The sequence below is a fragment of the Chenopodium quinoa genome, unplaced genomic scaffold, assembly GCF_001683475.1.
Source record: "Chenopodium quinoa cultivar QQ74 unplaced genomic scaffold, ASM168347v1, whole genome shotgun sequence".
NCBI classification, from domain to species: Eukaryota; Viridiplantae; Streptophyta; class Magnoliopsida; order Caryophyllales; family Amaranthaceae; genus Chenopodium; species Chenopodium quinoa.
Window position 1 is genome coordinate 4,388,098 of NW_018744092.1, and position 16,619 is coordinate 4,404,716.

Consider the following 16,619-nt stretch of genomic DNA (forward strand, 5'->3'; position numbering starts at 1 on the left):
GCCTAAAATTTTCATCCCCATCCCCGCCCTGACGGGTACAATTCCATAACCATCTCCGCCCCACCCCCCACTTGGATATTCATCCCCACTTAATCCCCACCTAAGACCCACCTAATCCCCACCTCCCAATACACAATCCAACATAGTTAATGAAGATTACAAAAAAAAAATATTGTTAATATTACACACTTTTTTAGTTATAATATTAGTGTATTACAAATGATTATATTTGCTATTTTATTTTACATAATTTTTTTTATATAAAATAGTTTAAAAGTATATAATTTTGTTTTTAAAAATATATACTACCTCTGTTTCATATTATTTGCAACGATTTGACATAAAGTAGAGAGAAAAAATGTCTAATCATTGCAAATAATATGAAACGAAGATAATAGATGTGGGTGTGAGGTGGGGATGAGGCGGGTACAAAGTAGGGCGGGTGGAGCAGGTAAAGGATGGGGTGGGTATAACGTAAAATCCACCCCTGCCCATGCCAGGTATGATTTTTATCCCCATCCCTGCCCAACCACCCACCAAACCAAGACCTATCCCCGCCCCACTGACATCCCTAGCCACATGTCACCTCCCTTAATCTTTCCTTAATTTTTCGTATTCCCTTTTTATAATAAAAATTAAAATAAATATATTACAAAATGTTAAAGTCTATACATTCCGTAACTTGCAAATTTAAGTAAGAAAATGAAGTGTTTCATTTCCACCATAATAAAATAGAGATGAACTAATTAGCTTAATTAGTACAATTACATAAACATATGAAGGTATAATATAGTCTTTGGCAATTTCATGAAATGCCACTAAGTACTTAAAAAATTCACCAAAAACCATCGCGTTTTTCAAAATTCACCAAATGCCACTGAGGTTTAGTATAATATGACCATATGCCATTTTCGTTACTTGACCGTCAGTGCCCGTTAGTTGACCGTTAGTTGACCCCGTCACTTGCCAAGTGTCACCTGATTAGTCCGTTTTAAAAAAAAAAAACCCCAACTCCCATGTCAGGCTGCCACTAGCTACTGCCGGCAGCCTCCCTCCCCCCAGCCTGCAACCCCCATCCCCTTTTCCCACGTTTTCCTGTTGGTCGCCGACTCTTCCCCACGCCGGCGAGGTCTATCCCGATACCCCAAGCCTCACCACCCTCCTCCCCTTTCCTTGCATCGACTTGATCCCCTCTTCTTCCCCACCCCAAAACGCAACCCTCAACCCCAAAATCCTCACCCGAAAATCCTAAACCACCCAAACTCTAATGGAATTGCGGCTGCCGGAACCTCAGAGAAGCTCTTCGCCGGATTCTAGAAGGTGCGGTGATGATTCGAACCAAGGGGGAATCGGGTACAGGGAACCACCAATTTTCGACCCTAGGGTCGGGTTTTTGAGAGTCAAAGGGGGTGCGAGTAAGGTGGGCATCGTGCCGTGCCGCCGCGGGCCACGTTCAACGGTGTGCCGTGCCGGTCGTGCCGCTGTGCTCAAACTTCGTGTCGTGACGTGCCGACCATTTTCATAGGCCAGCCCACGGCTTGGCACGGCCCTCGTGCCTGGCGGGCTCGTGTCGTGCTTGCCACGTGCCGGCCTGCGTGCTGGCCTGGCAAGCTGGCTGCGGGCTGGGCAGTTTCCAGATTAATTTTTTTTTTTTTAATAAGTTATAAAATTATAACTTATATTATAATGTATATAATTTATAAAAATATAAAATTATAATTATAAGTTATAAGTTATAAAAATTTATAACTTATAAGTTATAAAATTATAATTATAAGTTTTATAAGTTATAAGTTATAAAATTATAAGGTATATTTAAGTTGAATATTTATGTTTTATAATTTTGTATATTCAATATTTATATTTATATATTTACTTTATACTATTACTTTAAAATTTAATGTTTATGATTTATTAAATATAATTTTGTATTAGTAATTGCCTAATTGGTATAATTTTATTTTATTTTTTTAATATGAATTTACAAATTATAACAAAACGGAGAAAAAAGGCAAATTGGACTTTGGATGTGAATAATGCGTACTTCATATTATTATTACTTGAGTTGAGAAAATTGTACAATGATAACAATGATAAAAATCGTACAATGATGGTATTAAACAAAAATTGGAAAATGATAATATTGATAATGATTAAAATCGTACAATATTCCAAAATTGTCTATTCTTCTTGTTGCTCGTCTTCGTCTTCGTCGTCGGCTTCGACTTCATCGGCTAGTTGGATAAATTGGGAACTAGCCGAACCCGAACGGTCGGAAGCGGAGGTTCCTTCATCGTTGTCGTTGTCCTCGTAAGAACGGTCTTGTGAGCGATTTTCCGCATCCAACCAATCTTTGAAACACACGCACATTTCTAGTGTTTCGGGTTTTAGACTTGTTCTTCTATCGTCCAGAACCCTTCCGGATGCGCTGAAAGCTCGTTCGGAGGCAACAGAGGAGACTTGGATACCAAGAATGTCTTGTGCCATTGCCGCCAAAGTTGGATGCTTCGTGCTTTGTTGTTTCCACCATGCAAGGAGGTCGAGGCTGTTTATCTCATCGTCGTCCATGCCTTTGGTGAAGTCGTAACTCAGGTACATCTGCAACTCCGAGACGTCGCTTTGCATTCTCCTGATTGATGAATCACCTGAAAACCTTGAAATCAAGTTAGTAGCTTGTGAAAATAAATGTTTGGCCTTCTTACTTACGATTTTGGATGGTTGGGAAGGGTCTGTGCGAGGAACGGTGCCATATTTGATTTCATAGACTCTATATAAAGAAAAAAACTGATCCTTCACATGAGCCTTATAGGTTTCTACATCATCGTCAAGATTCATGCATTGAAAATAAATGTCAACTAACATAAAGGTGGTTTCATACTTTTGCCTAGGATCTAATATGGATGCAAAAATATAAATCAAAGGAATTTCACTATAATATTTACGCCACTTTGTTTCCATTGCTGGAAGATACTGATCATAATCACTTTGGTTGCGATGATCAGCGAAAAATTGGGCGAGTAAACATGCATTAGAAAGAAAGTTTTTAGCACAAGGATTGTAAACAGAAGAAAAACAATACGTTATGTTATATAATAACTGTAAAAATTGCATATATCTTTCACAGTTATACCAATCATCATCATATAAAGCAGTTTGTGGAAATTTTTGGTTGTAAAATAGTGTTAACGAGCCCTTGTACTCAATTGCCTTGGTTAATATGTCATAGGTTGAATTCCACCTAGTTGGGCAATCGGTTTTGATTTTTATTACCCTTATCTTTTGTTGTCTTAGAAAACTCTTCCATTCTTGGTACCTCATGTTTGAGCTATTAATAGACATAATAGCATCTCTGATTTTGTTGTAGTATGGGCCAATTGCCCGAACTCCATCCTGTACACATAGGTTAAGTACATGGCAAAAACATCTAGTATGAAGAGCATCACCGTCTAATATTACATTGGTTAAGTTTTGTTTGACAAGATTAGTTGTGTATGTCATAGAGGTTGCATTGTCAAAAGTCATAGACATCATTTTATCTCGAAGGTTGTATTCTTCTATTGCTTGCATTAAATGGTGAGCAATGTTAATGCCGGTGTGTGGGTATTCAAGCATCTTGAAATGTATTATTCTTTTTTGTAACAACCATTGATCATCTACCCAATGGAAAGTCACACATAAATAGTGATATTTATAACCACTATCCCAAGAATCGGCTGTCAAAGACACTCTACAGTTAAGGTCCCTCAATTCGGCTTGTAACTGCAATTTGTACTCTAGGAAGTTTTTCATGGCGGCGGAACGAACAGTTTTCCTAGAGATTATTTTATGTTGGGGTTGTAGTGCTTTGTTAATGTAAGTGTTAAATGGGTCACTTTCTAAGAAAAGAAAAGGTTGTTCGGCGTGTACTATCATTTTTCCTAGTTCATCCCTATCCCTCTCATAGTTGTAGGTAAAGCCGTATGGATGGAACTGAGAAATTTTTGGCTGGGTTTGATCACTAGCTGGTTGTGCACAAGCTTTCATGTGTCTAGTAAGTGTCCCGTCCCGGATTTGGATATTGCCGAGAATACACCATTACATGTTTTACATTTTGCATGTGTTTGGTGGGGTTTATTTAGGAGGAAATGACGCCATACCTCACTCCTTCGGTTTTTCAAAAGTACCATCTCACTTTCGGTTAACCATTCATAATGTGTGTTTGGGTTAGTAGTAGTAGTAGAAGGGGTAGAACCGGAGGGAATTTGGGTACTTTCTTGGCTATTTTGGCTAGAATAATAGTTTTGTTGATCACCAAAATAATTAGGTGGGAATTGACCGAATTGTGGGAATTGTTGTGGATTTTGAAATTGGTTTGATGGTGAAAATTGGTTTTGTGGTGGAAATTGGTTTGGTGGTGGTGGTGGAAATCCCGACATATTATAGGGTTAAAAACCTGAAGTACCATCGTGCCTAAATGGCTCATAGCCTAGGGGGAAGTTACCGGGGTCATTGGTTGGACTCGGAATTTGGGGGCTCGTTGTATTAGGTGGTTCCCTAGAACTACTACTACGGCCAAGTCGGCCTTCCCCCCCCCCCCCCCCCTAGATGATGGGTTGTTCGATGCCATAATTAACAATTAGATTTTTATTAAAAAGTGATTAACAATAACAATAATTAATAACAACAATTTCAACAATAAAAATAACAATAATAATAATTAATAACAACAATTATAACAAAAACAATAACAACAATAATAAATAATAACAATAATTGTAACAATAATAATAATTAATAACAACAATTATAACAACAACAATAACAATTAACAACAATAATAATTAAACAAGATTACTTTAATAATAACAATAAAACAATAATAAATTAAAGATTAGTTTAGATCTTACAACCGTGCTTCAACGCTCCACCAATTACGAATACGAACTTTTTAATTTTTTCGATATTAGGAAAATAATAAGAGAATTTAAGAGAATAATTAGAGAATTTAAGAAAATAAGGATTATTAGAGCTTTAGAGAATATAAGAGATTAAGAGATAAGAAGAAGAGATTGTGATTTTGTTATTTGGGAAGTGAATTGAGGTAGGTATTTATAGAATTTTTGGGGAGCAAATTGGCCAAAAACTAGCCGTTAACTAGCCTTTTTTTGGCTAATTATGCAATTAGCTGTTGCAAAAAACGGTAATATTACCGTTTTTCTGGGTGGGCACACGGGCCGTGCTGGGCTGGCACGAACGTCGTGCTTGGCGGGCCGTGCCAACGTGCCAGCACGGCGGGCCCTGGCCGTGCTCGTGCCGGGTCGTGCCTGAAAACCCAGAAGGTTGTCAATGGCACGCCTGTGGCACGAAATCGACAGTTGTATTGTGCCGGGCTGGGTGTCGGGCAGTGTCGTGCTCCGTCGAAGACTGGGCCGTGCCGGGCGGCACGCGGGCCATCCTGGCCCGTGCCCAGGTTTAGGTGCGAGGAAAGGGAGGGGAAGGGGGCTGCCGGATCGAAGGGGGTGTGAGGAAAAGGAGGGGAAGGGGGTTGTCGGATTTCGAGGGTGAGGGTTGTGTGGGTGGATGGCCGGAAACGAAAAGGGGAGGGGAAGGGGGTTTTGGGTGGGATGGCCGGAATCGAAAAGGAGAGGGGAATGGGGTTTTGGGTGGGTGCTGGCCGCCGGCGCGCTGCCGGTGTTGGCCTCAGCGACACGGGGGTCTGGCGATGGGGTGGCCGAAATCGGCTGGCTGGTGGTGGGCCGGTGGCAGCAAGTTTTGATTGTTTTTTTAATTATTTTTTTATTTTTTGTTATTTTTTGTTTTTTTTAAAAGACGGACCAATTAGAAGGTGACACGTGGCAAGTGGTGGGGTCAATAACGGTCAACTAACGGGCACTAACGGCCAACTAACGGAAATGACATATGGTGATATTGTACTAAACCTCAGTGACATTTGGTGAATTTTGAAAAACGCGATGGCATTTGGTGAATTTTTTAAGTACTCAGTGGCATTTCATGAAATTGCCGTATAGTCTTTTCATCTTTAAACTTAAAAAAAAAAAAAAAAAAAAAAAAAAAAAAAAAAAACTTAAATTAATATGTCATTTCATATCCCAAAAATTTATGTATACCTAACTAAATTCCTTCATCTTCTTCCATAGTTCCACCCTCACTCTTTTTTTCTCGAGAATTTCTCATTGGTAGCCATAAAGAATTGCACATTCTCAATGGTAACAAATTTTTTTACAAATTCTCCAAAATAGCATTACTTTTGTTAAGTTTCTCTAACATGGCAATATTTTTGTATTTAAAGACTAATTAACTTAATTAAACAATAATTAACCAAAAAAAACAGCCACCCCTCCAAAGCCGCCACCACCCTGCCCCAGCCTCGCCACCCTGCTCCCCACCTCGACCACCCCCCGTCGGCGCATATTACCCCTGAAATCGCGCGACAGCACCATTCCATCGCTACAACCACCAATTCCGTGAACAACAGCCCGATACTAGTAGCTTTTACTCGCCTCCCCTGCTTTTTCAATCACCAACAACACAAGCTCGCAACCATTGTTCACACCGGTCGATGCCAAAACCCCCTCCTCGGTTCCGGCGAACACGATTCGCCCCACCCCCTGCCGTCTTCACTCCGTTCCTCCCCTTAAACCACCACTTGAAACCCTTAAACCAACCCCTAAAAATTCTAGGGTTTCGATTTTCCACTGATAGTACTTCAAACTTCATAAAATGAGGAATTTTCTGATTGAAGGCTTGAAAATTGCATTTTAGAGCCATCAACGAGAGAATTGGAAGATAGACGAAGATCTTGGAGGATTTTTACGATGAAATTGAATGCGTGGCAATTAATTTGGAGGAGAGAGAGGGGAGATTAGGGAGGGTTTACAAATTAGGGATGAATGAAGAGCAAGCACAGTGGTAGTTCAAGGGTCGGGGGTCGAGGTGAGGTGTCACTAACGCCAGGCGCGATTTCAAGGGTAGTATACGCCTGTGCACGGTGGCTAAGGTGGGAGCAAAGTGGCAGGGGTAGGGAAAAGGTGGCTCGGTTATTTTTGTTTTTTTCTTTAATTAATAGGCTAATTCTTTTTCAATTAAGATAATTAGTTGTTAATTGTAAAAATCTAATATATATAAACAAAGTAGACATTTTTTGAGAGCATTCGGAGCGCCACGTGAGAAATATACTTATTTCGACCAATAAGAAGAAAAATTTGTATTTTATTTTTGAATTAAAAAATTATGTTGCCACCTAGATAAAAGTAACGAATTAGATTTTATATCTAATATTTTAATGCCACGTAGATTATAATCCACGAATTAAATTATTTTAATGAAGAAAAAAAAAGTAAAAATAAAGATAAATATAGTAATTTTGTATTAATTTTTGGTCATCAATGACTGAGTAATTTTTAGCTTAATTTTTAAAATCCTATGTTTAAATTAGTATTTCTAATTATTATTTAAATTTATTAATTTGGGATACTCAACGATTATATGTTTATGTTTTGTTTACTAAATGTTTTTTTACATGCAGATCTAACACATCATACGACACAAATAAAATTTCGTATCAGTACAAAACCCCATCAAGCGAATTTTGTATTAGTTTTAGGTCATTAATGTCCAGGTAATTTTTAAAATCTTATATTTAAATTTATATTTGTAATTATTAGTTACATTGTAGTTATTTAAGATACTTAACAATTATTTGTTTATGTAATGGCATACGATTAGATGTTGTATACTTAATATATATTGATGGCTTTAGTTATTTTTGCAGATGATGAAAAAATTCCAATGCATAGATTTGATTTTATATCGCAACAATTTTTCATTTATTGGTAAATATATTAATTTATTTAATATAAATGTAAAGATTTAATTTATATCAATTTCAATTTGGCTAACATTTCACGGTTCAATTTATCCATTAATGTAGTAGGTTGGTTGTGGACGAGGTTGGTGATTCTATCGAAATAAAAGATATGGTAAAACAATGAATAATGATTTAGGATTTAAATTATTAAAAATCTATCATTTCACATTAAAGATTTTATATAACGGAAAAAAATCATATTTACAATTTATTTATATTTAATAAATTCATTATAAATTATAGTAAAAAAAAAATTATTAAACTTTTGTAATTTTGTCTGAAATTATTAAATACAATAAATCAAATAAATAAAAATCTTAAATGAAAAAACCGTGCATTGCATGGGCTTCCATCTGGTACTGTTATATTTGGGAACTTTATAAAAAGTAATGCTATTTAAGAGAATTTATAAAAAAAAAAAAAATTGTTACCATTGAGAATGTGCAATTCTTTATGGCTACCATCGAGAAATTCCCTTTTTTCTTTTTAGTTTTAGTAGTGAACTTCATTCCCCTCAATGGTCATAAAACAATTATTTCATATTTTATACTTCATAGCAAAGTTCCAACTATTGAAAAACGTACCTTCATATAAAAATAACCTAAGCAGTAACCCGTGCATTAAACGGGCCAAAGGCTAGTTAACAATAAAAAAGACAATAAAAGACCGAAAAAGTTTAAAACATGAAAATAACTAAGCACTTGTACAATACAGATTACATAGGCTCTAGCAAGAAAAAAAGTCAAATATTATCACTTTGCTAAATTTTATACCAATGTCATTGATGGTAACTTTTATACTTCGTATAATACTAATGTGTAATAATAGTGCTAACTTTTATACCAATGTGATTTAGTTAGATAAAAGTCGGACTAATGATGTGTTTTAGGATTGAGAATCATACATCAGGACTTTAATAACCATGGTAGTATTAGTGTCGATTGAAGACTTTACCACAAGCGATCTTCACGTCATGAATGCTGGTTTATGCTCCATACATAGCTTTTATAAACCTGTTACTTCTAATACTACTAGTGAAGAACGTTGAAAAAAATGTTCCATCTACACTTTGCATGCTTTGGCATGATAGTCACATCCTTCATAGACTTCCAAGCCTGGTTGTTGAAACTCTTCTTCTTTCAAACATACACAACGCTTGCTCATTTTCCCTGTCAATGCGATCTCTAAGGGTCTCTGCATCAGTCTTGGATAGCCATCGTCACACCAAACCTGACAAGACAGTCCCAAAATAACAACTCGGTAATTCAAATGATTTTGAGCAGTAATCACAAAATGGTTATTCTTAGGCACACAACTATCTCACTTAGACGTACTCCAAAAGCTTAATCCTTGGTTATTCTTAAGCTAGATGAGACTAACACATTTGACTTTATACAGCCACTAACTCTAAAATGTCAACTAAGGACATGACAAGCAAGCTCTCCAACATACTTCCTTCGTTCTTTTATAGTTTATTCATTTTGACTTGTCACACTATTCACAAACTCTACTTTAACTAGCTTTTCTTATTTATAGTTATGATAAACATAGTTATGTGGAGTCTTATTAAATTCGTCTCGGTATAAGTTTTCATAATACCCCCCAAAACATAATCCAATTATAACAGGAGTGAGTAATCAAGGTCTTGAGAGCAACGATCATATATTGAAACTTGAAAATATGACACCAAAACTTTGACTAACAATATCTTTGATTATCAATAAAGACAAACTATAACAATTGAATATTATAAAGTAATAATCTATTTATTGAGACAATTTCAAAAAGTACGTACAAGACTATATCTTTCTTATATTGTAAACCACTAAAATTAGTCAAAGTGGATTAGATAAATAGTGCAAAAAAGTCAAAACGTTTCACTTAAAAAAATATGAAGGGAGTATTTAAAATGTCTTACCTCCCCACCCTCATGTTGACTCCACTTTGAGTTGCAATTTGGAATCTTTTTTTCTTCTTTTTTCTGCTTTTCCAGCAACTGGGCACCCCTAGCTGCCTTCGCTTCTGCATTCTTCAAATACTTGGTAGGTATCCCGCGAAAGTCATAGTAACGACCCACCAATCTACCAACAAATCTATAAACAAATTGTTTGTTTGTAAATAGTCCACCTCGATTACAAGAAATAAAAGAAATAAATATATCAAAATCTGAATTGACAATTTTACTCAAGTGAAGTTAAGTTTACAATAACAACTATTTTTTTAATCACCTTGAATTAATGATTTTGCTGATTAAAAACTGATGTTTGCGTTATCTCTAGAGAACTCATTTATGTTGTATACTAAGGGGTCGTTTGGTTCGTTAAAGAGAAAGGGAATGAATGAGTTTGAGGAAGGAAAAGGATATAATGGAAAGCAACTTCCATTAAATAGTATATTGTTTGGTCTTAAACTCTCCTCTCATCTCTCCTCCATCTCTCACTCTCATGGTTATTGCCATCATGACCACCACCCCTCTTTGCCGGAACACCACCGCCCCCACCTGAAAAGGCGCTGAGGCTCAAGGCATTAAGGGTCATGCGCCTTTTGTGGCCAGAATATCACTGTTGACCAAAGATATATCTTTTTTGTTTCTCTTAATTTATTGTTCAAATTGTTTATTCTTGGCTTTTTGGTAGTATTGGTGGTTTTGTGTGGCTAGGGTTTTTTTTGCTAGACAAGATGGTTCCGAGCAAGTTTTCGGTGGTTTGGGTTGGTTTTGAGTGTTGATGGTGGTGGTGGTGGTGAGGTGGTGACAATTTGGTGAAGGTGCATTGGTGTTAGTGGATGTGGAAGCGCATGGGTTGCACAAAGGGAATGAAAATACCATTGGGGGTGTGGGGAATCAAAGAATAGAACTTTAGGGGAATGAAGAGGGTAAAGGGAATGATTTAAATTACAAACAACAAAGGGAAGCCTTGTCCATTCCTTTCCCTTCTCTCATTACACCTAACTAAACAGACCTTATTCTTATAGCGAAAAGATTTTTTTTGAAATTGGTATTCAAACTGATTTTCAATTTTTTTTTTTTTTTTTTTTTTTTTTTTTTTTTTTTTTGAACATTTAAGGAAATAGGGCCTCTGACTATTGTGTATTTGTGCTTAGTGAGAAAAACCCCATAAACACTTTCATGACCTAGATAGAGTTGAACAGCCTAAAACCGAGCTTATGGAGGCAAACGTAGATGATAGTACTTTATTTCACAAACAAACTTCAAGAACTTCTTAGCAGTGTTTGTAAAGGTGCTTGAAAAGGCGCTGAGGCTCAAGGCATAAGGGGTCATGCGCCTTTTGTGGTCTAGGAGAGGCGATCTTGATAAGGCGCAGCTTAAGGCACACCCCCAGAGGCGCACATATTTTTCAGATTTTTCAGCTTAAGGCACATATGCGCCCGACTTCAATGAGGAGCAGGTGCGCATAGAGGTGCGCCTTAGATGCAGGGAACACTAAAGCGCCTTAAGCCTTTTTATACATTGCTTCTTAGTTTTCTATGACTCTATGAGCAGATGTATGTCTCTGTTTAATTCAATTCTTCTTTTGAAATAAAGATTTGTCTGATCATCGTTCAGGTGTAATATACTAGTACAGTAGTACTAAAGAAAGCTAGACTTCAGTTTATGCAACTCACGTGTATGTTTTGATAAAGAAATCCCGCCATTCTACAACACTTTTTACCTGCAAATACATAGGAAACAATTCAACATATTCAGCATTGCAATATAGAGTGAAAGAGAAGGGGCAAGAAAAGATTAGTGAAAGAGAGAGATTGACTGCTATGACTTTGCAATATCAGAACTTACAGAGAGACAGAGAGAGAGACTGTTGTTGACTTTGCAATCATTAGAAAGAGGGAAAGGGAAAGGAATACAGGAATATTGAAATCTAGTGATAAATCAGACAAGTCTGGCCAGCAAAGAAGTGAAAGAACCCAAAGAAAATACTCTGGCCAGCAAAGAAGTGAAAGAACCCAAAGAAAATACTTCCTCCGATTATTTTATTTGCAACATTTCTATTTTAACGCTTGTCAATGCTTATTTTTGATAGCTTTAATTACCAATAAATAAATTATAAAGAAAATCATTTTAAAAGTATAAATTAAGACGAATCTAATACAAGATCCCACATGACTATATTTTTATTAAATATTAATCACTAAAGATAGTCAAAGACTCAAAGCATAGGGTGTGATTAGTGTGAAAGTTATAGCATCGCAACTAAAAATAAACAGAGGAAGCATGATTTTTAAGAACCTCACTGCTAGATAGTCCACGTAGTGTGTCAGTAAGTCCATCACCTGCATTCAGGAGTAACTGCAAAAACTTAATCAGGATGCAAGAATTTGTCCATATTAAACCAAAATGTCATAACAGTTTCTGCCAGTACTAAAGCACAACTTATCAATAGAACTGCAAACAAAACTATAGATGCATATTCCATATTAACAAAGCAGCATTTAGCTATGCGATTTCATGGCTTTCAGCGTCGATGTGATTCAAGGCATTAGCTTTGCTCATGAAAGAACCAAATTGTCAGGGACAAACCCGCTTCTTAAATAATGACACATTGAATTGGAAGTTACTTTGGCTGTCATAACTTCAATTGGCTACCTAACTCAATTACTCCAGCTATATATTTGAAAGTTAAAGTACTTAGAATTGGAATGTACGCAGCCCATCAAAATGACTTTCCAGTTCATATGTAAAAAAAAAAAAAAATGACCAAATTGTAACTTATGACAGATATTTAGGGCTAGTAAATCTCTTGTTCTTCACCACAATTCAACAAACATAATTTTCTGTACACCTTATTTAACTACAAAAATAAAAGAACTCGGAGCCCCATACAATTCTACATGTGCATCAACTAAAAACCATGATCCAATTTACTTAGTATTTCTCTTCGGCTTTTAACAACTCCTTCTGTGGTTACTCAGTCACTCCTCCAACAGACTTGAATTTGAAGAAAATGCTTATGAAAAGAATGCTTAACGATCTCAGTAAAGAGAAATCTTTTCAAAAGCAAACAAAAAACTTTTTGGGGAAAACAAATAAGGCATAATCTAACCTGTAAAATTTCCGGAAACAAACGCACGTGAAGCATCTCTGCGATAAAAAGGAGTATGCTTGAATCAGATTCAGGCCTACATGTTTTTTCTAACATAAAGAAAAAAAAATAATTGAAAACATAAGCACAGGAAAAGCTCTTGGTTTCAGCCCCCCACATGATGTAAGAAAAGTTCTCTCTATAATTGGCTATGAAGCACTTCCACTTCCATGAATTGTGTAAGATGAATAAACTTGTAAGTCTAAGTATAAGACACCATTACAGAACTTATTGAATTGTGTAAATGCTACCCAAAAAGTAGTTTCCAAACCAGCAACAATCATAAGATTCATCCTGCAATCAGAGCGGGTTGAAAGCCAGAAAATCAATCTGTAACATGATCGATTGATCACCAGAGTTTTCTAAATACAACTATTTCCAGTACAAAGTGCAAGCAGTTCAAAATGCCCAACCTTGCAAGACCCCATATGCAAGAAATAAAAAACTATAAATACAAGGCATTTCACGGCTCCTAGTGTGAAAATGAATGCACATTAAAATAGTCACATCGTAACAAGTATTAGTGGACATTCAGACTTATGATTGATGCATCATCTAAAAAGTCTCCATGCCTCCAATTCATATTAAAAGAATAAAATGAAGAGCATTTAAAGAGTAACAACCTTCCAGCAAAATGATTGTAAGCTCCTCCAACACCATAATGTGATTTCCCTTTTGTCACATCAAATACCGAACTGATACATGAAATGAAAAGATAGTAAAATAAAGTTAGTAGCTCTACAGAAAAAGGTACACCAGCAATACAGCAATGCCTTACAAAAAAAAGTATCTAGCAACGAATATATGTGGTCATTGTTGCCTCACTTGCTTCTTAACACACAAAATCAATTCTATAGACCAATAACCATTCTTCTCAGCTTCTAATATAGTGCAAGGTCCGTATTCGAGATATATCCAGAAATGAGACACGAAAGGGTTTGATGATTAATACTACCGTCAGTCCATCACTACTAGTTTCAATGAAATGGGGGTCTGACCAAGGTCTACTAACCCACCGACCGCTATACAACTTTCAACTATCATCAAATTCACAGCCTTTGATGCCCTCCCAATCATAGCGGACCAAAATTACCCTACCCCATCTCAATTCCAATTCCAATTCCAATTCTTAAACTAACACAATTCATTATACTCCAAATTAAACCCACCAATCATCAACGAATAAAAATAACACAAATTATTGAAAAGGGATTCTTCCAGTCAAATTATTGAAAAGGGATTCTTCCAGTCAAATTTCACAAAAAATAAAACCAAGAATACAGCATAAAAATCCCATCAAAATCAAAAATCATATCTTTCATTTAATGGGGTGTTGAGAATCACAACTCAGTTGTAAATTTAATAGCTTTTTGTAGCAAATCAAATTTGAAAAGAGAGTATACAAGTTAAATATACTGTAAAGTACCCCAGTATTCCCAAGAAGATAGGCAATTGTTCGTCAGTTCCATTATAAAGGGACAATTCTTGAACAGTGAATAATCTCTGTGCTACATCAATACAAAACCATAAATTAGTACTCTATAATTGTTGTATTTTCACATAAAATTTACAAAATAAATAAGAAATTAAACAAAATAATTACCGAAGGTTGATGATGTTGATGGGGTTTGAGGAAGAATCTGAAGGCAAAACTAGAAAATGCAAATGCTGCAGCAATTCCTATGTAAGTGGATCTACCCATATTCTTGATAATCTGATCCCACACTCTCACCAGAAGCTTCTCTTACTCTAAGAAAATTAAGCGAATTAGTTTGAAAAAATCACCATAGTAGGAGGAAAATGTTCAAAGCATCATTTTTTTGAAGTGCGGAGGAGTTTAATACGTTAATGCGAAGTACGGAGGAGTAAAAGTTTTGAGTATTTGATGAAGAATTTTAATTTTTTGGAATTTTTTGTCCAGAAAGTTTAGGATGAAAAACGAAAAAATACAAATTTTTAACCTCGGTAAAAAAAATGTAATAAAAAAAAAAAATCACGTGTGTTTACTATAGTACAACTTATTTTTATTTATTTCATATCAAATCAGAAAAAATAAGTTCATATCAGAATTAACATTAGAAAAATAGATTTTTTTTTATCGTTTAATGTATGGTTTTTTAATCGCTATATATCTTTAATTTCATAATGATAAAAATTAGATATTAATATAGTACACAAAATTATGAATCAAACAAGATTCAATTTGATTTTTTTAATAAATCAAACGATTATAAATCATATCAAATAAGCAAAAAATAAAGTGAACTAAACAAGTCCTAAGTTACTAAATTTTCAAATATTACAATCAACTTTATTCATCTACTAGATCCAATAATCTAATATAAAGTATATACCAATATTTTAGAAACCCTCAGACGCATATGATTGGCATGCCCCTTTGTCACCGGGTTGAGCAAAACTCAAAATGTATTTTTGTAAATATTTTATTTATTAAAAAATAAATATTATAAATTTGAAAACCTAACAAGACCTCACATGACTATATTTTGAAGTAGAAAAAAAAATCGAATACTCCACATTTACTTTAAAATTATATTAAAAAAAACCTATATATTGTTATTATAATATATTAAAAGTCGTCATTCCTAAAAAAAAGTTTATGTGACACTCTTCGTTTATGTAAAACATTATTGTTGCAAGGAATTGAATTTGTGACAAATCAAATGTAAAATGAGAACTTAACCATCATTTCAATATGAAATCAAGTTTACAGTCTTAAAATGAAAAATAATAAAGTCTTACAAAAGTATTTTTTTTTTTAAAGGAGTCTTACAAAAGTATTTCATTAAAAGAGATAGACAAATAGTATTTAGTTTTTAGAAAAAATTGGTTTTAATAATTACAAATTGTCCGCCGATTTAATTTTAAAAAATTTCAACTTTGAATTATTCTAGAATAATCCTAATTTTGGGGTGTCATCTGGAATAATCCCAACTTTGGGTGTATTTTCTTCTAATAATCCAATGACTGGTAACAGATTGAGAAAGTCAATTTTTATTCAGAAAAAAAAGCCACGCATTGCAAATTAGTTGGTTAAAAAATAAACAAATAATCAAAAATAAAAATAAAATACCCAAAATACCCACCACCTCCCTTAAGCCCACGCGCCGACCACATCTCCACCCCCTGCACCGGTGCCCAGCGACAACCCACCCCTCCCACCACCCTCCTTCCTTCACAACTTAATTCCAAATTTTCAATCTTGTTCGTGTATGTTTTGGCTTCTCCCCTACCAAAAATGGTATTTTTGCACTCCCTCTGATTCCACTCTTTCTCTTCTTAGGTACCCCTCTCTCTCTTTCTCCTCTTTGATTAAAAAAAATGTCAACTTTCATAATACTAATTGAAATTGAAATTGAAATTGAATTGCTTGTAATTTGTTTCGAATTTGTAGCATGGCGTCGGAATTGAGCTCAGGACTGAATTTGGATTTGATTATTGCAATTTGAAGTTCAATCGTCTTAGAAATTATGGCAAAAAAACTTGTGTTGACTGTTTGCAGGGGTGGGGAGGGGCAGCGAGTCAGCGAGGGAGGGGCTCGGCTGGGAGTTGGGGTGGGGTTAGGGTGGTCTGGTGGGGAAGGGGAGGGGCTAGGGTTTTTTTCAATTTCTTTTTTTAAAAATTTTGAACCA

General features: G+C 35.4%; 1 protein-coding gene across 1 annotated transcript; it reads right to left on the bottom strand.

Annotated features, from left to right (window-relative positions):
• Positions 1 to 8,632: 8,632 nt before the first annotated feature.
• LOC110691960 (membrane-associated progesterone-binding protein 4-like) lies at positions 8,633 to 14,888 on the bottom strand. The gene is made up of 8 exons (XM_021868944.1): positions 14,570 to 14,888; positions 14,393 to 14,469; positions 13,590 to 13,661; positions 12,928 to 12,965; positions 12,114 to 12,157; positions 11,492 to 11,538; positions 9,786 to 9,960; positions 8,633 to 9,097 (listed from the first exon to the last, which is right to left on the bottom strand). The coding sequence occupies exons 1-8, from the start codon at positions 14,666 to 14,668 to the stop codon at positions 8,930 to 8,932; spliced, it is 720 nt and encodes a 239-aa protein (XP_021724636.1). The 5' UTR covers positions 14,669 to 14,888; the 3' UTR covers positions 8,633 to 8,929.
• Positions 14,889 to 16,619: the final 1,731 nt, after the last annotated feature.